At 37.0% G+C, this 27,876-nt stretch overlaps 1 protein-coding gene across 3 annotated transcripts in view; it reads left to right on the forward strand.

The window, feature by feature from the left end:
* Window positions 1-6,644: 6,644 nt before the first annotated feature.
* The window catches only part of opn5 (opsin 5), a 50,505-nt gene continuing 29,273 nt past the window's right edge, over window positions 6,645-27,876 (forward strand). For 2 of the 3 annotated variants that reach the window (XR_532518.2, XM_008398572.2), the window contains exons 1-2: window positions 6,645-6,795; window positions 16,650-16,796. Coding sequence is in view for 2 of the 3 variants with exons in the window: in XM_008398572.2 (XP_008396794.1) it covers window positions 16,673-16,796 (124 nt within the window). In the remaining variant the exon portion in view is untranslated. Of the gene's footprint in view, window positions 6,796-16,649; window positions 16,797-21,541; window positions 21,641-27,876 lie in introns of those variants that run through there. The other variant, XM_008398573.1, reaches the window with a different exon arrangement.

Raw genomic sequence — 27,876 nt, forward strand, 5'->3', positions numbered from 1 at the left:
ATGTTGGGACAGTATAGATTGAGACTGATAATCTCTGAAACAAACCTCATACATCAAGAATTTAGCATGGAGAAAGGATTATTCTCCACAATACATACAACAGCAAACCACCTACACACCCCACAAATACAGTCACAAAATCTACATGTGACACGACGGTGGTCTGTATTTTTTGTAGCAGCTAAGAGAAAAAGTCTGCAGATTAACTGGTAGTCATTAAACATCAAAAAGCCAAAAGAACTGCTTCTTCATTTCAGTCATAAGCATGAAGAGCAGCTAATATAGATGAAGACGAGGCAGAGAGGTATTTAGCTTTTCTTATCCACATCTGCAGAAACTTCAAGTAGACTTTTATCTAGAAAACTGGTGAAAAAGCCCCAAGAAATAGGATTTCCTTAGCATTCTAAGGAAGTTCAACCTTTCCAAAAACCTGCCATTTGTGGAAAACATTCTGACCTACTGTGTCACAGCTTTGTGTGGGACCTGTCGAGTGATTATCACAGCAGAAGAAGTTGATTGGCCTCTGAAAGACATCAGCAGGACTCACTGTTAGAGCAAAGACTGTAGGGTTATGAACCACTGTCCTCTGAAAGACGCTGCAGGGCCCTGAAAGGCTGCATCTTCAGACTGAGGAACCAAATTCAACCAAAAGCGACTTGGGAACTGAACTGTATTCCTTCATTCCCATCTCCTGTTATAAWAGTACTTTGTAAATTGTGGAGTGAAATGTTACATCATGCTGTGAATGCTCTTAGCTGAACTCTTACGCTCTGTGCACAATTATTATGCAAGTCTTAGTTTTGAGGATTTTTTWWAAAAATCACCTATCTACAGTGTTCCTGGGTAATCCCAAATGTTAATAAGTCTCAAAGATGAAAGTTTAAGAAAATGAGATTTCTTTATAGGAGGTTATTAATTTTACTGTGCAGAATTATTATGCAACTAAATGAAAACCACATTTCCCCATCTGACTTTTTATTTTCATCTGGTTGAGTGAGGACTATAAACAACTGAAAACTTTCCAATACACATTTTTAACATTTAAAAAAGGGACAAAACATTTAGAAGTAAAAGTGCAATGGAGAAACCTTTTTTGCTTTACATGAGCCACATGATCAACTGTGATCAACTCACAGTTTTACGACTGGCAAAAACGATAAAAAAGACAAAAAGAAGCAACAGGATGATGGTTTGTTTTTGTGCACCTGGCTCCACCAGAGCTCTGACAGCACAGTTTATGAAAAGTTGAGTCATTCCAACATGTTGAATCCATAACTCTTCTGTAAAATCACAGACTGGAATTTCTCTAAAAAGCAGCATATGTAGGTGTAGGCTACATATGCCTACATATGTAGGCTCCAGGTGTTGGAGCTTGTTGCTCCAACACCTGAATAAGATGCCAATATCTTCTCTGATTGGCTGATGGATGATGAGGGTTATCGCCAGGGCCGTGGCTGAATTATGATTTCATTTAAGTGTTTACCTTTATCACTGCCATGATCTTTAACGACTCATCATGAGTACAAGCTTATTCACATGAAATTTTAATGTCATTTCTTATTTAACGGAAACATTGCAACTGTGAAATCGTGTTTTTTCAACATTTGCAGAACAGCGACAAAGATTTGTGCACATTAATTATAGTAAKGCAGCTATTGAGTCTTATTTTGTGTGTCTCCAACTGTTTCCTGTGTGGAGATTTTTATCAGCATTTCTAAACGTATTGAGGGAGGATTCAGGTAATTTCTCATGTCGGCTCAATTTCTGCGTCGATCGGGATTGGATCAATATGTGTACGCACAGTTTCCTGTGTACTTCAGGTTTCAGTGAAAACTCTGTGTAAGAAGGGCCTCCCCCGGGCTCTGAACACTACCGAACGCTCTGTGAACTTTTTCACAGCCTTCAGGCAAATAAAACCACAGCATAGAAAGCAAAACACGACTCCACTGATATTTACTACAACACRTTAATAGTGAGCTGATAAAAATAAACAAAGAACTTTTTTACTTGGYTGGTTGTTTAATTAGTGTAATGATGCATTTCAGAGTTACGTCATGCAACAAAATGAACCAGCTCTTCATAAAGCTGTTGCACTTTGTACATTTTAAAATAACTTTAAGATGCCTTTTTAAAGAATTTTAAGTGATGTAAGAAAAATGGAGGAGCAATTCTGAACCCGAATGAGTAAAATCTTTGGTGAAATTACTTTTTTTTTATTGTGACTGACTTGTTGTCCCACTTGAATTAATGCAAAAGGAAGGCATTGCCATAAATAAGCTGTAAAAAGAYCAGATTAATTAATTACTCAGTCTTACAGGATTTTTGCTGTTATTTAATGTTTTACAGTTACGATTATTAACTTTTTCTGCCCCTTATTTCAAAAAAGCACCACACTTAGAAAAYCTGTTTTTCTTATTCTCAGACAAGTTTCTGATCTCGTTGTCTTGGAACAACTAAGTGACTAAGTTTTTTTTTTTTTTTACATAAACTGATGTAAAAAAAACATACTTAGTTGTCAAGATAGCAAAGCATTTCCTGTTCAGAGTATGAATTTCTATGTTTGGTTTTATATACTAGAAATCATTATAAAACTACTTCATGTCATCTGCTTCTTCGTGGTTTATGTCAGTAGCAACATCTGGTTGTTGATCATGTGACCTGTGTAATGTGAAAAAAGTATTTCCATTGCGGTTTTGCAAAAGAAAACAATTTTGATATGGCCAAAAAAAAAGAGAAAAAAAAGAAACACCTCATTCTAGCGCCAAAAGTATTGATCAAAAAAATTGTTTTTGCAAATTTATTTTTAAAATATCAAATTGGGCAATTATATGGTGAATGGAATAACAGCTACTGAGACAAAGACCAGATCTATCAGCATTTGGTGGCAAGACTTTAAATCTGATGTTCAAAGATGATTTTCACATAATCCCACTATGTTTAAGGTGGAGTACAAAGAAGAACTTGACTCTGGGTCTGTAAAAGCGGTGGAGACGTCTCCCAAGCAATCAGCAGCTCGAAATGCAGCAACGATTTAGGAGAACTGATAACAAAGGCACTCCTCACTTTAATGATTTTTCAATTGTAAGAAATGTTGATTGATGCATTTATATACTAAGTTAGTATATACACTTTGCATTTATATACTAAGTTGTGTTTGGTCACCGGCATGATACAACTAATATAAATGTTTTTTTTGTTTTTTTTTGGAACAAGGAAAACCATGCTGAAAAGGTCAAGAGCTATGAATATTTATCCAAATCAGCTCACAAATGCTTGTTTTCTAGGAAGTATTTTTAAATTCAGATTAACCWAAAAAGTTACTGGCTGCTGATTCGAGACATAAAATGGCAATCTGATTAACTTTCTAAAATAATCACCATACTAATAATGCTGATTCCTCTATCATAACAGCAATGCTACTCCTCAAGAACCATTTTATTCTGCTATGTAATAAAATAAGTCAGGTTTTCTGGAAGTAATTAGTTTAATCTAGCAATTAATCTCTTAAATTAGATGACTCCTGGTTTGTTAGGAAAATAACTACAATTATTTGCAACTTTACAACTTTGCAATGACGTATTTTCTATGTAGTTTCTATAGATAAGCACAAAAACAGCCTGAAAAGAGGAAACTTGAGGCAGTGTATTAATCTTGTTGCCTGCCTTCAGGACTGTAGGGAATTTCCTTCCTGATGTTTGACTGGCTCGTGTTTTTGTTTTCATTCAGACACCCAGCATTCAGCATCCGWTGTGCTGCTCCAACTTCAGCACACACACAAACACGCACACACACACACACATTCTGCCTACTGGTTAAGTGAGACTCAAAGCGGCATGAACCAGACAGGAAACAGTGCAGCTTCATTTCAAAGTTGGTCACTTTCTCGTTAAAGACCTTGTCTATTAGCATGAATGCACAAATGTTTTTGTTTTTTTTAAATAATTTTTTTAAATAATAATTTTTTTTTTGTTTTTTTTAAATAATGATTTATAATGTTTTCAAAGATTTCTCTATTGTATCTGAGGCGACAGCAGTAAGTTAACCCATTAAAGTCAGAGGTGCTGCAGTTTCACTTCTTACAATTCAAGATTAGGTCAGGAAACAGACCACAGTTTAAAAGTAACATTTTAATACAAGTGTGAGCGTTTCCAAATAARAAAGGGACAAATTTGATATCGCTTACATAAATGCTGATAAACAATTGTAGGAAACATTGTAAAAATGTTTGGTTGTGCTATCAGTTCCCTGCTCCCTTGGCCTTTGGTCCATCAAACTTCGGGTAGAACTGGATCGTGCAGATTAGGGAGAAGAGGGACTGAATTGTCTGCACACCTAAAAAGTCTTAAAATCCTTTCAAATGAATCCATTAGAACTGTTGCAGTTTTATCTTTATGGAATTCGGCTGTGATTTCTCCCGTGATCAGGAGATGCAGCATCATTTGACAACTTGTGAGTCTCATCCTCCCACATTCTTCTGTTTTTTCCCTAACAGCCAGCTGAATGAAGCTAGTATCTGAATCCAGTTTCTGAAGCACTGCATATTTAACCTTTTTCCATGAACGTGGACAAAGGTTAARTACTTATTTGGCGGCCATGAGAACATCATTCTGCCTCGCCCCAAACGGAGCTCTCTAACGTATTGGCTGYATTTGGAAGACCGGCATACTCCACATGATTTGATCGTCATCATGAACTGGGTTTGAGGAGCACATGACCATTAGAAAGAGGGAATGTATGAACAATGGGTTGATGGTCATTGGTGTGATGGAGTGTAACAGGACTGAATTAAAATATGTGGAATGACTTGGACTGAAATGATATTTTTTTTATTCAATAACACGTCCACTTGCTTGCAATGGGTTAGATTCCCTTCTGCCWTTAAATCTGATTCAATTGTGTGGCACAACTGCACTAGTAGCTGCATTTTCCATTAAACATAAAATCCCACAACTTGAAATGATAAAAATGAAGTTTTTCAATAGTTTTAGCGCTGATATGAAGTGGTTTTTCAGGTGTGGAAATATAAGTATTTTGTAAAACAGCAACAGAAACAGTTTTTTTCACATGAGATGAGTCACGTGATCAACARCTGAGTGTTACTACTGGTGAAAACGACAAAGAAAACATCAGGAAGTGTTAGGAGGATGATGTTTTATTTTTTATTTTTGTTATTTTCAGACATTGTGCTGCTGGCACTATAAGAGCTCTCTCAACATCACACAGTTCATAAAAAAGTTGTGAGTAATTCCAACATGTTTAATTCATAACTCTTCTGTAAAAATGCAGACTACAATTTTCCCAAAACACGGCACATGTAGCCGCTCCCAGTAGGCGGGGCCTGTCGCTCCAACCCCTATTTAAGACTCCAACGTCTCCTCAGATTGGCTGAATTATGAATATATCTCATGTAACTTTTTATGTCTGTTGCTGCCATGATTTTTAARGACTTATCCCGTCAACAAACTTATTCTTATGGGCGACTGTGTCGTCTTGCGATCGGAAGGTTGCAGGTTCGATTCCAGCGTCCTCCTGCCACATGTCGATGTGCCCCTGGGCAAGGCACTCAACCCCAAGTTGCATACCGAGCTGCRTATCGGTGTATAAATGTGTGAGCGTTTRTGAGTGCGAATGGGTGAATGTGGCTCTAGTGTAAAGCGCTTTGAGTGGTCAAAATGATCGGATAAAGCGCTATATTAGTTCAGCCCATTTACCACTCACATGTGATTCTAGTTTAATTTCTTACCTAATGGAAACGCCYCAATTACAAAATTTRTTTTTTCAACAAATATTTCTGCACATTTGTAATGGAAACACAGCTACTGTTGGAAACATTTCTGGCATTTATGACAAGAATTTCCCTTTCCGGCACATTCCAGAAGTTGTGCTGGACTGAGATCTGGTGACTATGGAAGGTCACTGCAGTACAGTAAACACATTGTAAACCACTTTGAAGTTATTTGACCTTTGTTGCATGGTGTCTTTTTCCTGCTGGCTTTCATCTTGAGAAATTCTTACACTGTGGTCATTAGGGGCTGGACATGGTCAGCAGCAATACTCATGATGACTGCAGGACATTATGGGTGCAAAGGAGGTAATGAGAGGAACAAAGTGTTTCAATAATCAAACTGAACTTTTGATCCAAGGCATGCATCAGCTTTTCAGTCTGTTTTTTTTTTCTTTTTGGATGTTGTGGAAGCTGAGGCTTCAGCGTCCTGTTGGTATTCTGATACTTTGGTCCTAATGAATGCTGGCCGACTTCACTATATCTAGATACCTTAATTCATTTTGTTGATCAATTATGATTGGTGGTACGGTCTGGTGGTTTGCCTTGTATGTTAACAAGCAAAAGAAAAGGTGTTGCTGATAAAGGAACACCAATAGACATACTCACATTTGTCCAGTATTTTATATGTATGAATGTGTATTTAACACAAAAAAATGTCCACACTTTTTTCCATAACAGCATGCAGGAGAAGTAGATTTAGTTTGTGTATCAGTGAGTGAATGGTTAAGGAAAAAAAAAWAACAAWAWAAATAAATAAATAAATGACTTTTATTTTGAAAGGCGTAACCGGAAGCCAGCTCGGCCCTGACACTTAAAAGCACAGAATGACGGTCTCGCGCCAGTCTGACTGATTCGCCGCCGTTGCTGCTCAGCAGTTAACAGGTCAGTCAGCGCGAGTCCGCGGCGAGGAGGAGAACTTATCACCTCATCCACGCAGTTTCCAAAAGACGGGCGGCTCACGGGTGGACACTAAACTTAAAGTGGGATGACATCTGAGCGATGAACAGAGGGTGAGTTATAAAGGCAAAAATTCTCTTCAGGACCGTTCAACTCTGTACTTTACACTAATTATTCCATCTTTTGATGAAAAACAAGAAGATTGAAGTGCGTTTGTTATTGTAAAGCAATGGCTATRAAGGATGTTCCTTTAGTAATTCAGTCAAAAACGATGAAAAAGATTAAGTTTCTCTATATTAAAACCAACCGTCCAAACCCCACTAAGGAACAAGGGTGTAAAGAAAATGGATGGATGGATATATTAAAACCATAATACTTTTTTGATGACGAAAATGTTTGGAGTCTGCAGATAATTTTTGGCTTTTTTTCCCTTTTAAGATGACCTATACAAGCTCTATTTGATTTAAACAGCAACCTTATGGGAACTTGAACTGTGTTAAAGTAGAAAACATTCATGCATAATGAGCCACAGCGTTAACAGGTGGCATCTTTGAGATTATACTGCCTGACATGTGAAGTTGACTTAAGGTCTTTGTCTATTTACTTCCAGCTGACCACAATGACAACAAAAATCTAAAAATATTGTCTGAATACTAAAGTTCCAACACAATTTGGCTTCAAAGTATAAAAATCTTTCGTCAACACTGATTTATGGAAAAAGGGGAATTTTGCATAGAATATCAAGAGAATAAAGTAACTATGTATTGTGCACTGCTGCTCAGCTGACTGAAAACGGTTTCTACATGTTTCTGCTGCTTCCAGGAGGAAATATTTAGTTGTTCAGGATGAAACTAAGGAAGCCCGACCACATRAACTCGTTTCAGATTGTTTTACGAATCCCCCTTGAACTACTTCAAGCTTTAATTCTGACAGATTTATGTTAGGAGCAGTAAGTTTTATTCCATGCAAATTATCAAATTCGAAGCGCTTCTAATGATAATAGTTATTCCCAATTATGCCTAATTTTAATACTAAATGCTTACTTGTATGTTGTTGTGTATTAYTGATCTCTATTTAATTTTTAATTGAGTCAATAGGSTCTGCAATTAATGAATCAAAATGAATTGCATTTTAATTAAAAACCATACATAGACAAAAAATATTTTTAATTCAAAAACACATAAATAAATAAATAAATAACACATTCATGGACATACCAAAAAAGCGATTAATTTCACAAAAAAAATAAAATTGTGACGCATTAAAATCTATGTAATTAATTAAAAATCAAACAATGACAGTTTATGTTAGGAGCAGTAAGTTTTAATACGTGCTGGTGGTCAACTTACATGTTGTCCTCGTCATGCTCCACAACTCCACAAAGGTTACTRTTAGAAACTTGGAAGAGACGGCGTCTGGTCCTCACAGAGCAGGAAATGCATTACTTGCCCCGTAAATGGAGCCTCTCTTAGAACAGCCAGAGACTCTTTTCAAAAAGCAAGTTTTAGAAGAACAGTTAGCTGCATAAACCTTTCACATGAGATCCATAAGATGAAATAACCCTTCCAAACTCTTAGATTATACCGATCACATTGAAGCATTCAAYGACRCAGAACTGTTGGATGGGAGATGGTCGTGGGGACAGGGTGGTGTGAGATTCTTTCAGTGTGATTTAAAACAGCAGATTTTCAAAGTATTAACAAACTAATTTCAAGTCCAGGTCCTTCATCCAGAGGTTTGCTGATAGCGGTGAACCTTCCAAGATGAAGTGATCCAACCTGTCAGAGCTCTGTGTTTGATTAGTCTGGTCTTAGAGGAACCGGATAAGAGAACRGTTTTCTCTTATCTGAATTCTTCTSCTGGAATCAAAAGTAATAAAGCTTTAAAAGATACATGAACCAGGGGATTTTGTTAATACTGACAACTCTTTCTGATTTTATACTTTGCAAATTCTAACTGAGCACCTAACAATGCAACAATGCTCTGTGAATCCAACAATTGGATTCACAGAGCAAATATTTTGTTTGTCTTGTAAACACAACCGTGTTTGTCTTAAAAAAAAAATAAAAAAAAAAAAGACTGCCTGGCCAAAATAATCATCAACTGGGATTAGGTAAGCAGACAGGCAGGAGCCTCCCTATGGAAACTGATTTCATAAACTTTAGCTGTCAGCAATGTGTTTAGCCCTTATGCATACTGAGGCAGTGAGCAGTCTTTGAAATCCTTGTTAAATCATCATCACTTAGGAAAGAGTGTATGCAGATCTGCCTCATATATGGAGAACAATGCAAGAATTAATTGAATAAATTTAAAATAATGCATCAGACCTCATGGATTATTTTTGAGAAGTGCTTAGAGCTTGGATTAGTTGGCGTTTCTAAATGAATCTACATGTGTTGAGACTATAGAGATCCAGTACCAAAATGAAATCCGACGTTTAGCACCGATCCTGTACAGAAGATCAGCGCTGACATTTTTTTTTTTTTTTTATACTCACACATAAATGTACTGGATCTGATAACTCTGCACCAGTACAGCTCACCTAAATACACCAACAGCTTCACCAGTTTGGTCAAACATGTAAAARCCACTTTAATTTGTTCAGTCAGTGCAAGAAGGAGAATAACAGAAAATGGAAGATAAATAATAAAGAAACAGAAACTGACAGAAACAACAGGGTGACCACCTTTGGTCAAACATGTAAGAAATAAACTGCAACGAACCTTCTTTCAAATGGTTCAGAAAGCGCTATTAGGAACTCTAAATATGATGTAAAAAATAATAATACATGACATCACTCAGAGCACAAAGCATAGAATTAGACTGAATAGATCTGCCCTTCTGGACAGCTCTGTGTGTGTGGGGTAAGGAAAGCTAAGATTGACCCTCATTTTTTGCTTTTCTGAGGCGCTTTGTAGTGCAGTGAGAAAGACACACAGAAGTCAACAAGCAGAGTGGAAGCCACAAAGGTTTCACTGCTGGGTAAATGCTGCTACCACCTGCTGTGTGAACTGGACATAGGTCTGACCCAATCCTGTCTCTTCCCTGCTGAGAACGATTTCCTGTGTGTGTAACATAGACTTTGAAAGTCTAAGACCTTGATACAGTTTGCATTGGAAAACCTTCAGAGAGGCTGAAAAAGTGAGCGGATGTTCATGTGTAAGTTTCATAGGGGATCTTTTGCAGAACACAGTTTTGTCCAGTTGTGTGAAGTAACAGCTGAATATAAACAGTGTATGATGTGACATATTTGTTTTTGTAGAAAACAGTAATTGTCAGTTGCTAAAATAATACAACACATTAATAATTTGCTGTAAAGTCGGCACAATCCTGGAGTGTTTGGGTTTTTGGTTTTCTTCAGTGTTTGTTGCCATATTTAGTTCAGTCTTGTGTAGTTTTTGTTCAAAAGGTCTCGCCGTTTTCCTTCTGGATGTTTTTGTCGTGATACAGGTCTTAAATTTAATTCATATCGGTCTTAAAAAGTCTTAAGTTTGCGTTGGTGAAACCCTGGATGAATGACTTGACAGTTCCTGAACTCAAAAACACTTTAATGACAATCCGACTAATTATTGGAGAGAAGAAGAGACTGTTCATTTAACGCTCAACAAATAATCTTATATATACAAACTGAGTCTTATATTAAACTGCAGTACTTATGTTCATGTAAGCTATCAAACATTGTCATTGCTTCTAATAAAAATATTTTATTTCATAAATTAAATAAGAAATACATTTATGAATATACTGGATTTATTAACAGGATTTGTTACTTATTGGCATATAGGAGTCCTACTTTGGAAAAGATAAAAATGTCCCCCAAAAATACTTCAGCCTTGACTTCAGATTTATTAAGGCTGTTAGATAACACAAAAATAGAGAAAGATAGACAATAAAATCCAGCCAATAAAGATTATTCAATAGATAAATCAGACTGGTTATCTCGGCTCCTTGACTTGAGTAAAGACTTCCAGCTGCTGCGTTCTCACTCTCCGCTCTTTAACTCCACCATCACACCAGCAAAGAGTGAATCCAGAAACACCACTTTGTGTTTTCATTCCCTCATCTCTGCCTTTAGTGACATCGTTTTAAGTATTTGTTTCTATTTGTTACCGGTAACACTAGCTTTTACTGCATCAAACCTATAGATGTTTGATAAGCGTCTTCTGCTGCATTTCTGCACCAAGCGGTTAGGCTCCCCCTGTGGTCCCAGTCGATCCCCTGGTTTAAAGCCCAGGTGTGACCAGGCATTAACTCATACTGACACAGACTAATTGATTCCACTGAGGGAAGGCTCTCTGTGTTCACGACTGTTGTCAACTTTGCATGGGTTTAAAATTAATATCTCTACTGTCGAATGACCTTTAAAACTTAAGAGGCAATATTTTATATATGTATATAAAAATATAATTAGGAAGGCAGAGATTAGTTATTAAGGTTGGCCGCTGTTTACGATTGTGCAGGTAATTACTCCTGGGATTAATATGTTTTTAATCAGTAGCGCAATTGCAAAAACAGTTAATGTTTTTATGTTGCAAATGTGACTGGCAAATCCAGATAATTTGGAAATTGTGTAAACAAAGACATGTACCTGGTTGCACTAAGAAACAGCTAGAATAGATGGTGTTAGAAATATGTAGTATTAAAATACAGGGTGGCTGGGCATCCTTACATGTTAAATCAATTTATGCAAGATTAAGACCTTAAAATGTTTTACATTAATTTAAAGAAATTAAGTTTGTTATCACAATAACACCATAAAATATTGTGATAAAATTCTAAGTCCTTATACTTGGATCTCTTGAGTGACATCCACTGCCAATACCAGGCTGTTCACACTTATTGTGTGTCACAAACACAGATTCAGCAGTGTAAATATAATGAACCTAATTAACAATGCGATGACCTTTTAGTCTTTTCTCTTTATCAAAAGCCTTAAAATACACCTCACTCACTTCAGAGGTGTCTGAGTTTCAGTTTTTAATCACCCTGAACTTTAACTGCCCTTTCCCTGAGTTGCACAAGAGTTATGTGGTTGGTGAGCTCTGCTCACTTTCATACGTATGACTAAAAAAAAGAAAAGTAAAAAAAGCTGTTTTCCCAGTGTAAACTTTTCTTCTGCCATTTTAAAAAGTGAGAAATTGCAGACTGTTTTGTCCTGGTGTCACTTTGACACTTCAGACTAAACTGTGTGAGTCATTCACCCTGAGTGTTTGGGCTTTAACAGTCAGGATGAAATTGACAAGCTGGCATAAACTTTTCTGACACATGGAGGATTTATCTCTACATCTGTTAGTGCCTATGGCACAGAAACTGTGCCATAGGCACATAATTCTGTCAGAAACTGACAAAATTATTTAAACAGCCCAATAAATAAATCAAAACATTTAAAATGCAACAATTAATTTTAAAAACTGTGAATTTTACCTTGTCTTAAAATTTAATTGACATTCATATTTATTTTGCCAGTTTTGTTTCGACAAATTACACATTTAAGCATGTCATATGAATGTTACAGTTTTATCCCATTTACTTATTGATGCGTTTTTGTCTCCTAATTTTTGTTTTTCCTCACAATTTCTTTTGTCATTCTGTGTTATTTTTACATTTTTCTGTCTCCTATTTTTTTTACTTTACCTTTAATGATTTTTACTTCATTTTGCAAATAAAGAGGGTCTGAGTTTTAAGGCATCAGCTTTTGTCTCTTAAGGCGTAAAGCATTCTGGTAAATCCAACCAAAACAAAGGCTAGCAGGAGAAATGGTCTGTGTCTTAAAGTCTCAAAATTCTGATGTCATTCCATTCTTGTTTGCATTCACGAAGGAGGAAGTTGTGCTCAGAGTCTTCTTCAGAGGTTTTTGTGTCATTTCTTTCAGTAATGTTTGTGCAGCGCCACCACAGGCCAGGGGCAGAATAGTTCATAGAAATTTTAGTCTCCAATCGAACTGAGTCTGCTGGACTACCAGGTGTGATAACAGCCTTGTTTTTGTTAACATTGTCCTCAGACAGGTTCAGGTAAAGTTGAGTCATTCTGCTATGGTCTTCTGCATTCGGAAGTCTGTACGTGTTTGCACTTTCAGTGTTATTAATATGGAGTTGGATATACATATGACCAGGTTATTTATATGTTTATTGTTTTTCTCAATTGTTTTCTTGATGTTAACTGAACCTCCACAACATTCAGTCATTTCTGCTCATCACTTTATCAGTTTCAAGCCTCACAAATTGTAAATCCATTTGGCCCTGTGCCAGTTTCTTTCATACAATTCCAAACAAATCTATCAATTTAATTTTTTCCTTTCTTGTTCTTTCCTGAAAATGTCTAACTTTAACCATAATTCAAAAGGCTGTGTAAATACTGTGTATTGGTTTCTTGAGCATATTCAGGTATTGGAACTGAGACCGCCCTGCCACAGACTGGCGACCTGTCCAGGGTGACCCCGCCTCTCGCCCGAAACGTTAGCTGGAGATGGGCACCAACAACCCTCCTGACCCCACTAAGGGACAAGGGTGCAAGAAAATGGATGGATGGATGGAACTGAGACCTGTTTTTTTTTTTTCATATTGGAAATCACAGAGTGACGAGTCATAACGATAAAGCCATTTAAATAACATGTTAATAAATAATGGTGTCTGGTCCTTTCATTTTGATGATGCTGACACTTATTGATGAACTATCCATTTTGAGAGAGTAAAACTATTGCAGGTTATCAACTTGATTTTGCAGTTTGTGTTTGTTGTTTTCAGGATTGCACTGGCTGTTGTGTTAATTTTAATATTGATGTGAAAAATGCACCAAATCAATTCGTAGGCCTGTCACGATGATACATTTTTCTGGACAATAAATTATTCCTGTAATCATTGTGATAAACTATAACATTGCTGTATTGAGACCATTTCCAAGTGAAATATTGATATAGTGGCACAATGATGCAGGTTCATCCTCTCAAAGACCCATAAACTTTAATTTTGTACTGAACGCTTAAGACTGTAACTCAAGATTTTTCAAATATCCACAAAAAAACATCAATAAAACTGAAATAAAACACACTTGCAGCTAAAAATATCAGCTCATTTTAATCCATCACGCGATTAATTGATTTATTGCTTATTGCGACAGGCTTATCAACTGAGGAAAACTGTAAATAGAATTTCCACTCACCGACACTTTGGCGTAAATAAGAAACTCTAAACCTTTTGGCAAACATCAACTGTGTGGGAATGTTTACAGCATTGGCTGGTCTGATGTTGAGATGTCAGAGGGCTGGAGGAATTTGGCCGGCGATCAGCAGTACCTCACTGTACTGTGATCACATTAGACACGTGGAAATAAATGAACTGAAAGAAGAATGTTTGATTCATCTTGTGATCTCTCGGTTTAGTCTTGGATACACACAGTTTAATAGAGCAGATTGTGATCCTGCCCTGGGGTCTGATCAGCACTTTACCTCTCCATAGACACTTAGTGTTTACTTTGCAAGTAAACAAACTGCTTGTCTACAAATTGGTTAAAAACAGACTAATTTCAATTTCTTCCTTTATGCATGTGTGGTGAGTGCTTTTGGGGTCTGGTTAGGCATGGAGGAGATGGTGTAGGAGGATGACGGCACGGCATGTTGTTTTCCTATTTTATTTTATTTTTTAAAAGATTTATTATGTGAAAAGTTCCCAGAAAATGTTCACCTTTTGAAACTCATTATTTTCCACGTTTTGAAATTAATCTCAAACTTTTTTTCTAACAAATTTTCAGCTTTTGGAGCTCAAAAATATCCTTGCTTTTTCTAGAAAATTTCTCAGATTGATCTCAAAATTTCTATGTTTTTTGCAGAGATTTACTCCACCCTTTTCTTTTATCCACAAAGGCCTTAAAACGATGTTGTAGTTTTGACCTATTTTCAAACTATTTTTTTTAAATTATTCTAATTTATTTTCATATAGTGGTAATACTTTCCTGTTTTTCACTGTTATCAGGTGTAGATGTTTCAGATTGTGTTACTGTTACTTTTTTGTTTTTTATTAATTTGTTACCTTTAAAGTTGTGGTTTAGCACATCTCCATTACAGACAGTAGAGAATGTTTCTCCTTTGTGGCCGTTTGCAGGTCCATAGACGATCAAGTCAGTTCAACTCAAAAATACTTGATCAATCCCAAAAGGAAATTGAATAGTCATGCAAGGTCCTTGTGTTTCTCTCTCTCTCTCTCTCTCTCTCTCTCTCTCTCTCTCTCTCTCTCTTTCTGTGTTTGTGTGTAGGTGTGCGTGTGCATGTGTGTGTATGTTTGCAGTCTATACCTGTGAATGTTTGGTTGCAGTGTTTTCATTGTTTTTGTTCCAAGACTTCTGTAAAGCATCTTTTCGTGTGGAAGCTGTTTCAGATATAAGGGTTGATGAGGAGGGTCTTAGCGCCATCAATCATGCTCTTGTACATGCTGCTGAATATAATAATGGTGGAGAAGCAACTTACAATTTAACAATGGAGCCGTGACGTTCCGGGTTCTGGTAGAGATATGACATAAAATGGTGAAGACCAAATTAGAAGCTGTATTCTTCCAAAGTATTGACTCTTGTAATTCCCCCCCGAACCCCCACATTTTCAAATAACAATCAAAGTCCAAAACCAAATGATACTTAACTGTGAAGTTGAAGGAAGAAGATTATTACCAAAATCTGAAAGGTTGTCTTCTCACCAGTCGTGTTTAGTCCACTTTAATCGAACTCTAGTTTGTTTACCTAGAGAATCTGCTTCGTTTGGGGAGGAGTGGATGAACTCTGATGCGGACCAAATAAGTGAACTCTGCCAGAAACCTTGGTCTCAGTTGGGTTGAAGTGAACTACGTTTGTGGTTCAAATGTACATGTGAATACCAAGCAGGCTGTTAGAAGATATTTATAACTTATAATAAGTATAAAATGTTATATGATCTTGTATAAGATCCTTCTTATACAAGATTACTTCCACCAGATGCCAATTAAGAGCAGCTGCTAACTAGCTGAACTCACCTTTACGTTGTTGTTTTTCAACTTGAAAGAGCAACCATGTTAATTAATCTGATACACCATGGAAAAACATACAAAACATATTGCACTGATTTAGACAGTAAAATTCTAATATTTCTTTGTTTAATTTGTATTTTTGCTTCTGTGGAAGAAAAATTGAAAACACCCATCTCGCAGTCATATCTATAAAATCCAGTTCCTGTATAGAAGTAGAGCAACACCAATCTGATATTAATATCTGCATTGGCCCCGATATTGATCAATTCTACATCTGGTATCGATGTGCTCGAAACATAAGAGCAGATCTATTTAGTTTAATTTTATGCTTTTAAATGTCGGGCTTAATTTATTTTATAATATATTTAGAATTTCTAATTGCACTGCATGAACCATTTGAAAGAAAGTTTGTTCCAGTTTATTTTTGCATGTTTGTTTCTTAAATTTGTCTTTAAATTGGCTATTCTGATAATCATGCTGAGTGAACAAATTCAAGTTGTGTTGTTTTTACATGTTGGTGAAGCTTTCTGTGCTTTAGAGTGTGTTGTACTCTACAGAGTTATTGAATACATTTGTAATTCAGTACATTTATGCCTGTGATAAAACCCCCCCCCATAAAAATAAGCGTTTTAAGACAATTCTGTTGTTTTTCTGCATCAGATCAGAATCGGGATATTAAACTTCAGATATTGGTATCGGCATCGGAAGTGAAAAAAGTTAATTGGTCCCTGTATAGAACACGAGTTTAGCAGTCATTTCCTTTTTCGCTACTTATTGACACTTGTGGCATCAGATTTTTTAAAGCTGGTTGTTTTTTATTTAGATAAAAAAAGAGACTCATGCGTTGATCTATGCAGCAGAGCCAGAACAGGAAGTGTTGCTTTTCTGCAATGCTTACCTGAAACCTTATGTCTTTGTGAGCCATTTTCTATTTGAGTAAGCTCTTCTATTGTTTCAACCTTCTTCCTTTCACTTCACAGGACATTCCCCACTGATAGCAGTGATGGAGAACACAACATGGCCATACGCTGCATACGTCCCCCATTATCTCCTGCGTGGTGACCCCTTTGCTTCGAGGCTCTCCAGAGAGGCGGACATCATTGCGGCTTTTTACATCTGCATCATAGGTGAGTTTCCATATCAGCCAACATCCACCTCAGCACTGCTTTCACATTTCTTGTCATTCCACACATTGCACACATCTCTTAGCAAAACTCTTTAAAGTTTGGGGTTTATTTTGGTGATTGTAATTTCTTCAGTTCTTCAAAAATTCCACCCAAATTCAGTGCAGCATGTCACGCCCTCACTGCAAGATAGAAAATTACAGTTAGAGTATAAAAACTTGGTAAAACGGTACATAATTTAATATAATTAAATGGACAGCTTTAGTTAAACTCCAGTTGGATTAGTTTGTTTAGTGAAATTTAAGGAAATATGTGCACACACACGTGCATCTAAAAAATTGTGAATATTGTCTAAAATGCAGTATTTCTTGACAGTCATTTCAGAAAGTGAAATGACCATATTATAGAAATTCATGATGCAGAGTAAAACATTTTTACTCAGTGTAAAAATGTTGTAAGCTTTTATTTTTTGAAAGTTTAATGACCCTGGCATATAGGTAAAGATGGATGTTTTGAGCACAAACATCAGGCTTCTGTCAGGTCAGTTCATTTCTCTGCACTGTGACCTGGTTGCATCTCCTATATCAGAAGTTCCCAAACTGTGGGGCGCGCCCCCTGGGGGTGAGGGGGTGGGGCGCCATGCCATTGCAGGGGGGAGGGGGTGGCGGGAAGCCGTCTGGATGAAAATGTTTGGAAACGACTGTCCTATATGAATTACTGCATCAATGCGCCGTGGCATGGAGGAGCTCAGCCTGTAGGTGTAATGGAAGCCCAGGCTGCTTTGATAGCTGGCTTAAGCTTATCTTCATTGTAGGGTCTGGTGTCRCTCATCTTCCTCTTGACAAAAGCCAAAAGATTTCCTATAGGTCAAAGGTCAGCAGAGTTTCCAGGCCTGTAAAGAACAGGAACACCATGGTCATGGAATCAGCTTGTCCATCTGAACTCTGGTTTGACTTTGTTGTTTTCTTGCCTTCCCTGCCATACCCCCTCCACATGCCAGGCCTGTTATTTTTTTTGTTTTCCTTGTGGCCCTCCTTTGGAAGCCCCCGGTGCCCACCTGGTTTGGGTTTGGTTTTGTTTCTTCTGCCTAGACTCTTTGGGGAATTTGTGGATGTGGGGGACTTTCATGACCTGTAGGTGGTTGGACTTTAGTTTCTTGTGTATTCTTGTATATTGATCTTCCTTAGATTAGTGTTCCTTTCTATCTACTGTTAATGTTAGCTTCAGGGTCTGTTTTTTTACCTTTCATTCAAGGTTTTGTTATGTCTTGGCTTTGTTTATCTTACTCCCCTCCAGCAACCACGAGTTTCTGTTTTTAAGCGGATTTGGTGCTTTTCTGTAATACAGGATATAGTAGTGTCTCAAGGATCAGATGTAATGTTCTAAGAGTAGAAATAATTTCCTGTCTCTTTTGGGAGAAATATAATGTTAGATTCTATTATCAGTCAGCAAGAAAGATATACAGTGTGCAGTCTATTACTCTAATCCAACAAAGGGAATGTTGATCAGTTTCACTCAAAGATGTTGCAATACAGTGCACTGTAAAAAAAAAAAAAAAACGGCCTCAATTTACGGTAAAAAACTGGCAGCTGTGGTTGCCAGAATCTTACCGTCTTTATATGGTAAAATTCTGGCAACCAAAACTGCCAGTTTTTTACCGTATTTTGGAAATGCAGTATTTTACCGTATTTTAAAAATACGGTAAAATTCTGGCAACCAAAACTGCCAGGTTTTTACCGTATTTTAGAAATAGGGTAAAATTCTGGCAATCAAAACTGCCAGGTTTTTACCGTATTTTGGAAATGCAGTGTTTTACCGTTTTTTAAGAATACGGTAAAATTCTGGCAACCAAAACTCTTCTTCTGCTTCCCTCCCAACTATTTCTTCCTCAGCCTCACTCCTCTTCTTCTCTCTGGCTGTTCACTCTGTCCAGATACTTGTTCATCAGTTCTCAGAAATATAACATTGTGTTGTGTTCTGGCTATATAGACCATATTGTTGCCAACTGATGTTCACAAGATGCACCTTCAATCTGTTTCAGAAAACTGGTTGATCGTTGGATGAGCTAATGGTTCATACACTGACCTGTTAGAGAAACTCAGGAATTACTTGGGAGCAATTCACCAATTCAGGACAGATTTAGAAAAGTGTCAATTATAAATTAATTAAAATATGATTGACATTATGACAACTTTAAGACTTATGCATGTTAAGACTTACACAATGAACTTATGCTGTTTTGGAAGTTGAGAATTCAACACAGACACATTTAACATATTTTGATCAGCATGATAAAAGCAAATTACAACGGGGGAAAAGCAGAGAAGTGCACATAATCAGTTACAGGATGTACAAAAGCAAAACTTGCAAAAGGAATGAGAAACTCATTTTTTGTTGTGCAGGCAGAAGTGACACAGTAATTTGAAGATTGAACAGGTAGCTTTAAGAATTTCAATTCTGTTCTGAGAAATGCACCCAAACTGAGAAAAACTGTAAAATATTAATATTTAAATTCTCTTATCTTAAAATTCTTCAACTGTCATGGACCCAGTGACTTTAGTGCAAGTATTTTGGGGGTGAGAGTCAAGAAGTCAAAAGAAAATATTAAATATTAGCTCTGATGCCAAGCTTTATACTTCCAAGTATTGAAACAAAAGCTAACGTGATCTTCACAGATTTAACTTGCATGCATGAACATYTCACACTCAAAGTAATTCAAATTAATTACTGAACCAAACTTGAAAAAGTTGCTTCTGCCAGTAACAATAACTTTAAGCACATGCAGTCTAAAGTAGACCAGAAATATAATCTATGCAGTGGTTCCTACAGAAACATTAATGGAAGTGTTGCATCTGAGAAAATGAAATGTTCCATATAGTAAAAATATCTAGCTGCAGTGCATGTACATAAACAGCATGGCTCAGAAATTACACATTTCTTTATCAGTTGCTTAAAGTTATCTAACTTCAGTTAAAACCGTGAAAGGGACTCACATGTGATGCAGAAATGTGTTTCCTTCTCCTCTTCCTGAACGCGCAAAAATAGCAGAAACTTGATTTCAAAGACAGTAGCTGCATCCTGACAAGACCAGGCCTACTGGCCTCTCAGCACCCTGAGCTAGCACCTGCTAGTTAGCAGCCCTTGCTAGCGCACTGTGACTTTACTGTGTTGAGTTCAGGACACCACAGTTTCCTGAGCCACACTCAACTACAGGAACAGAGTTAAAAGAAACTTGCTGCTGATGCTGAAGGATCAAGCAGCAATACAAACTAGATAATTATTTGTTTACATGACAAATAACAGTCTCCATTTACTGTAAACCCTGCTACATATCACAATAACAAAATGACAAACTCTCTAGAGTATTCCCTAGAGTATTCTCTACTAATAGCACAATATTTTAAACCAAGTGTGGGATTTGTGAAACTTCAATGAGGGGCAACTTCACAACTTGTATGATTTTGGATAACACTAGAATTGTTCTTTATTGAAGTTTCACAAATCAGATAAAGGTTTCACAAATCCCACACTTGGTTTTAAATATTTTGATATAAGTTGAGAATAATCTAGTCCAGATTTGAAGAGTCTAGGTGTTGTAGTTTTTTAGCTAGAGTAAATCAAAGATGCTGATGGTAGGGTAAAATTAGGTGGAATTGCCCTTTAGCCATTTCCCAAATTGGAAGCAGCAATTGGAAACCAACTTCAGTTTCATCCAAGCAAGAGGGGCTAACATACAGTATAAGAAATCTATGGTTGGCATAAAATTAATCTCAAATGCATAATTTAATCAAATATTCTCATAAATGATGGTGGCGTTGGCTGTAGGAGTTTGCTTTGCTATTGGTGGGTTGCCAGATCAATGCCTGGTCTACTGTTGAGATTTCAATTTGGTGTATTACAGGCATTATTAAAAAAGAAACCAAAATATCACACCAGCATTCTGTTCTTTGTAAAATTTACTTTTGCAGTCTTGTTTACGGTTTTACATTGTAGATATAAATATCAGCAAAATTAGTAATTTTGGCTGATTAGTACTGTTAAGTTTAGGGTAATTAACTGCTGGCAATATTACAATATTTTTTTAATGAACTTTACAATTACTTATATTTTTACAATATATTTGTGTATTTTCTACATTCATGACTGTCAAAATTACTTAGGATATATGTTTATTGAGTTATGATAATTCCATGTATTTTCTACGGTAGTATAATGCTTTGAATATTACGGTCAGTAACCGTTGGTATTTCACAATTTTCTTACTGTAAATTTACGGAGTTTTTTTGCAGTGTTGACTTACGGTAATTCCATGTATTTTCTACGGTAACAAAATGTTTTGCATATTATGGTCAGTAACTGTTGGTGTTTCACAATTTTCTACCGTAAATTTACTGACTTTTTTTGCAGTTTCGACTTACGGTAGTTCCATTCAATTTCTACGTTAATGAAATGTTTTTGAATATGACGGTCAAAAACTGTTGGTCTTTTACCATTTTTTTACTGTAAATTTACTGACTTTTTTTACAGTGTGCTCTGAATAAACTCTATACAGGTAAAGAAGTAGATTTCTGTAACAAAGTGTTCAAAGAGTTAAAGAGGATATTTCAGTTCATAATCATATTTATTGAAACAAAGACATACACCCCAGAGCCATGTCAAAATAATGTTGAGCACAGTACTGAAGGGCTTTTGGTTTGGGCTTGTTTTGCACCGGGACCATTAAATCAACCCTGACACACTTTTCTTAGGACATCTAAAGAGTGGAGTAACCTTTTAAGCCAGCTTCCTTCAGCCTTCTGACTGGACCTGGAATGTCGTCCCTCTGCACTGGACACATAAAATGAAAGGTCTGTGAAGGAGCCTTTTTTTTTTAAAATCTACGCAAGTGATTTTTTTTCAATGTCTGATTTAACAGTGTTTTATTTTTTAATGCCAAATCTCTTTTCAATATCTTTCTAAACTGTTATCATTTTGGCTTCATACTCATCCTTGAAGAACTGCAGTCAGAGGTCTGGAAATATTTTTAATTAGTAGCATTTTAAAATAGCCAGGTTGAGTTAGATTTTTTAGGTCTGATCTAACCTTTGTTTTTTCTTTATGACCAGGAAAAAATGGTCCAAAAAGTAGAAAAAAAACTTAAAAAATCCAAATGGATCAGTTTCAGTTTTTGGTCATAAATATTGAAAAATGTCAGATGCTCAATGTTTGAACATAAAAATTTTCCTTCATCTTCAAAGGTTCCAAGTCTTCATCGTGAACAGCAAGTTGAAGGAATATTCATGCATGGATTGGTTCTTCATAACCGGTTCAACTCCAGGTGGATTAGGCAGAAAATTGGAACACAATGAATTTTTTTTTTTTTAAAGTATTTTTTGGCTCTAGTGTCCTTTATTTGAAAGTGCTCACACAGGAAAGTAGGTAATGAGAGAGGGAAGACATGCAGCAAAGGTCACTAGGCCGGGATTCAAAAGGCTTCTTTACGTGGGTTGTGCTTGACCCCTGCGCCACCACAACACCGTGTGTAGTTTTATTTTAGCCTGAATAAATAACAAACTACTGCCATAAATACTAATTAATGCAAAGAGTCTACATGTGACTAATTTATTCTCAGTATAAACAATACGTACAGTATTGACTAGAGAAGGGTGTTAAAGCTTTAGTCTTAAGGGTATTTTATAAAAGTAATGTTTTTCACACAGAGGTAGCGCTCACATCCAGGTGTTCTATCTAATCTAATCGTTCTCTCTGAATCAGTGAAAGACAGTCTGCTGATTTGCCTTCATCTGCCCTGGAATGTGAGTGTGTTGGCTTTCATTTATCAGATGTGTTTTCATTTCCATCAGTTTAATCTTCCATGTTAGTTAACTTGTTAGACATTAACAGTCCTTAGATTAGCGCAAAAAAAAAGAAAAAAAAAATCCTTCATAGCTAATGAACTTGGTGCACATGTTGTAACTGGGCTCATGTGAAGAGCTAATAACTGACATGTTCTTTTGAAACACATGCAATAAATAAGCAGGGAAGGGCTCCATGTTAACTCTGGAGGAGCTGCAGGGATCCACGGCTCATGTGGGAAAAAAAACATTTGTTGAGACCACACTAGAGTTGAGTGTGAGGGTAATAATGCATTTAGGATGACTTTGACTTCACAATCAAACAGAGATGTTGCCTCACTTGCTCCACCCAATCGCTGCGTCATGCTCGCCGCCTCCAACCTGAGCGCCGGACCTCGACCCGGCGTGTCCAATCATCAATCAAGCTCCGTTTATGTGCATCCACACCCACGCCGCCAGCCGCTCTCCAGCCGTGCTCAACCCCCCTCCACCAGCATCATTCAGCTCTCCAAGATGTCATCCTTTTCTGACCTCCACCACCAGTGTCGGGCCCCGGGGGGAAGAGTATCCCTAATCGGCGTCGGGGATGTACGCCCGAGTTCTCAGCAAATAACAGCTCAAATCTTCTGCCGGGGCCCGAGCGCCAAAGAACTGTTATTCATTTTCAAAGAATTGTTGTTCATTCTTGCCATTAAACTCTTTAATCGTCTTTTCTACGTCTGAGTTTCTCCAGGTTGAAATACCTAAAGTTGGTGTTTGGAATAGTGTCCAAATTAAAAATACAAAGACTACATCAATATATGCTTCTTGTTTGCAGATCTGAAGGTTTGAGGATTTGGAAGTTCCTCTCTCTCTCCTCATATCCTGTCTGCATTCCATTGCTTATTATCTCAGTATAGGAGTGAGGTCTGAATGGTGGCTGACACAGAGGAGATTCAGCTTGGTGCTGCTCTGTTGCCTCACCACAAAAGGAACATTACTAAATCTTAATTAGCGAGTTGTGAAAGGGAATGGCTTTTAAAGAAGATAGCTTTGTTTCAGTGGGATGAAGACGTCAGCCGTGCAAATAACTACACCACAAAAACCACCAACAGGCTCCACTGGCCAGTGTTTGTGAAGGAGGAAAACTAGGATAAATGGAATATGTTCTGATAACATCTGCTAGACGTCTCTCAGGGCCCAGAGGCCGTTAACAGTATCGCAGCACATGCTCAGCAGCTAGAGAAAACCCTGCTATTATACACTGTTCAGTCTAATAGAAACATTAAACACTGGAGAAGGTTAAAACTGACACCAGGTGAGCAAGCTCACCAGAAAACATGAATTTATTGGACATCTTGGTAATCTGTGGGTTTTGCAAGTATCACAGTTTGGTTAAGGTGGACGGTGCAAGACAACAAAATTCCATTTTTTTTCCTGTATTAATTATGTATATTTCATAAAAACTATATGTTCTTTACATATTTGTTAAAATGATCATTATGCCATGACAGAATAAGACAGAAAATTTGTGACACAATCCAACTTTACTGTCTTCTCCCATTGCTCCCAGTACTAACTGCAGAAATTCACCACTCAGAAGCAACCAATCAGAGCCAGGAGGAGGGTCTTAGCATTGTCAATCACTCTTGTTCTTCTGCCCTCCTTGCTTTCTGCTAAGCTACAGGTGGTTTACCACAACATAGCTTGCCACAATTGCTAATGCTAGTTAGCATGGCCTTCGATGACAGCGGATAAACGGTTTGCCTGTACTGGCAAGTTGCTTCTCCGTCATTTGTACATTTAGCAGTGTACATGAGGTTGACTGACAGGACCCCTTCTGGCTCTGATTGGTTGTTTTTCAGTGGAAGTGATACATTTTTGCAGACTGCTCTGGGAGGAGGTTTTCACAGATGATCCTTCTCATACCATGCTTCCACCACATAGTGACAGTTTTAATAAATATGGAGAAAATATATATTTTAGAAAAGTTGCATACTGCAGCTAGAAAAGGTTTAAATGACAATTAGCAATACAGTCTCAAATGTAACGCTACATTTATGTATCACTGTTCCAACACAAACCTGAAGAACTGAAGAAGTCATAAAACAATAATTACAACACCAAATTCAGAAAACATCTAAGGATCAGTAAAAGAATACTGATTGATAACAATAACGGAAATTTGCTCTCTCTCTGGTCAAACTTTTCAGGTTAGACAAGCTGATGAGTTGTTATGACGTCCTACTATGAATGTTGCACAAAGAGGAAGTAAAGAGTTACCCAGGCTCCCCTGTGAGGGTCAAACCTCAACAAACCTGGGTCATTAGAAAATGAGCAACAAAGTAAAGGTGGTTAGACAGGTTGTCCTTTAAGCAGGGATTGTTTCACCCACAGGACCACACAGAGTCTGAACCCTAGAAACCAGGAACAGTGTTGTCACAGTCAGAGGAGATTTCTATAGAGAGTTAATCTACAGTACAGACTGTGATCTGCTTCTCCCAGAAAGGCTGTGAAGAAATGATAATCACAGGCAGGAGACTCTCAGGCTGGGAAAAATCTAATTTGTGTATATTTGATTCGGGAAACCAAATATTTGTGTTGCTTTGGGGAAAAAGAAAAACATAATAAAAGTTGTATTTCATGGGATTCAAAATTTTATACATCAAAATCACAAACAAAATGAACTTTGTAAGGCTTTGTAAAGTTATTTTTTTAAAAGTCTATTAAGTCTATTAAAAATATTTTTATGACAGACTTTTTAACATTTTTTGTTTCCCATGGCCACAAGAGAACCACTAAATAAAGTTACCCAACAGGGTTAGTGCTGGAGTGTAAATAGTTTATTCACCAATTTCTGATAACAAAATAATCTTTTCTATCTTTTACTGGTTAGACTGTCTCACTTTTGCTTGAAAGCCGTCAGGAGGATCACATGATGATTCACCCAGAGCAGTGAGCGCCAACCGCAGGAGGAAAACCTCCAATACTAAAAAATATTAAGAGATGACCAAAGTTTTAATGTATCATATTTTTTTTAATTTAATGTAACTATTAGTGAATGTTTATGAGTCTGATCATCTAAATGCACTTCTGGAAGAAAATTTTCTCGATTATTGTGTGTAGAATGTTTTTATTCACTTTGGTTTTAATTTCTTATTTTGGTAACACTTTTTTTGAAGGGATGTGCATAAGACTGACATGACACTGTCATAAACATATCTGTCATGAACATGAAGAAATCTTTATGAATGTTTACAACTGTTGTCATGAAGTGTCATTCAGTAAATAATGACACTTTTAATGCAGAGTTGCTCTAAAAGTTGCATTAAAAGTCCATTAAAAGTGCCAACTTTGCATGATTTTTTAAATAATGACAATTTAATGCAGCGTTGGCATTTTAAATGGACTTTTAATGCAACTTTTAGAGCAACTTGGCATTAAGTGTCATTATTTACCAAATGACACTTCATGACAACTGTCATAAACATTCATAAAGACTCCTTTATGTTCATGACATATATTATGTCATGTTTGTCAGCGTCATGTCAGTCTTATGCACACCCCTTCAAATAAAGTGTTACCAAATGAAGATTTAGTATTTTTTATAACAATTTTTAATGATGGAAAACATGGAAACACACCTATATTTGCGAAAAAACATCCTAAGAAGTAACATTTTAGGATTTATTGGTATTGCATAATAATATATTATCTTCTATTCAGTGTGTACTGTATCTAAGAAAAACACAAATATAGTCCTCTGGAATAATGTTCTTAAAAAAATGTACAAATCTGAATTATTTGTACTGCAGAACAGAAATCATGTTTGGATCTAGCAGCCTGCTAAAAATAAAGGATTTTTCACATCTGATAGTCTGGTAGACTCTCTTTGATTGGGGGTCAAAATGCAACACTTGTTGCATGTTCAGCTGTTGTAGTTCCCTTCACTCTGTTCTACTGTGTCAAACTATCCAGACCTTTTGAAAAACCCATTCCCTCCCGTCGCACATGGTGGCGCTGCACCAGGAACCTCTGAAAGAAAATGACACAAAAACCTCTGAAGACGACACTGAGCGCAACGTCCTTCTTCATGAAACAAGTGGTGTCAGATTTGAGCAGTTGCAGGATTTCACTTTTGTCGTTGGCAGAAGGCCACGAGTCATCGCTTGTTTTGGTTACGTTTACTCAGAAAGTTATATTCTCCAGTCTGCTTGGTGGTCATTCAAACAGAAGTAGAGTTCACTTCAACCAAACGAAGGCCAAGGTTTTTAGGTGGGACAGAGTCGCTATTTAGGTCCACATCGGAGTTTGCTTGTACCAAATGAACCAGACTTTCTAGCTGAAGGAACTAGAGTTTGACTGAAGCGGACCAAACAGGGCTGGTGTGAAGGCGCACAAATGAAACAGGTTCAGCTGCTGTACATCCAAAAAAGCAGTCAAAACAAAAGGCAAAACTGATTTCACAGTATGTTCAGTTACTGTCATAACCATTAGACAATTTGCTTGTCTCTGTGAGGAGTTAACGTTCTGAAGGTCTACAGTTTTTTATTAACTTGTACTTCCCAAGATCCTTCTTAATCATGAGTCATTCTCTAAAGGCAAATACGTCTCACAGCAAGAGTTTAAATAGCATCTGCTTAGTTGTGTCAAATGTGAACATTAGTAAAGTTTTCAGATTTTTTTGTGCAATTTCTGTCCTCCAAGGTCCTGACACACACAAAGAACCAAAGGTTCATGAGTCAGAGCAAAGATAAACTGAAACAATGTCATTTTGTATTTACTGTGTGAAAATAACTCATCAAGATGCAGTTGAAAATAAAAGCTAAATATATATCCAGTACTGCAATATAAAAGAAAGAGAAGAGAAGGTTATGGTTGCCTCAATGAAGTAAAGGGCTGGAAGATTACAACTCTGTGTGTGCATGTGTGCGTGTGTGTGGGTGTGTGTGGGGGTGTGCGTGCAGGTGTGTTCATGTGTAACTATCCAACAGGGGACATGCGTGTCATTTTACACTGACCAACAGGGGACTCACCGTTGAAGAGGGGACATTTTGTARGTCCYCTCTTGGAAATGACCCTGTTTTAGGGTCAGGGGTTGCAGTTAGGACTAAGGTGTGAATTGACTTTTGGTTAGGGTTAGGAAAAGGGTTAGGTATGTGATGGTTAGGGTTAGGAAAAGGGTTAGGGTTAGGCTGTAGAAATGAATGGAAGTCAATGGAATGTCCCCTGTTGGATAGTAGCGTACGACTGTGTGTGTGTGTGTGTGT

Source organism: Poecilia reticulata, linkage group LG21 (genome assembly GCF_000633615.1).
Source record: "Poecilia reticulata strain Guanapo linkage group LG21, Guppy_female_1.0+MT, whole genome shotgun sequence".
Taxonomy (NCBI): Eukaryota; Metazoa; Chordata; class Actinopteri; order Cyprinodontiformes; family Poeciliidae; genus Poecilia; species Poecilia reticulata.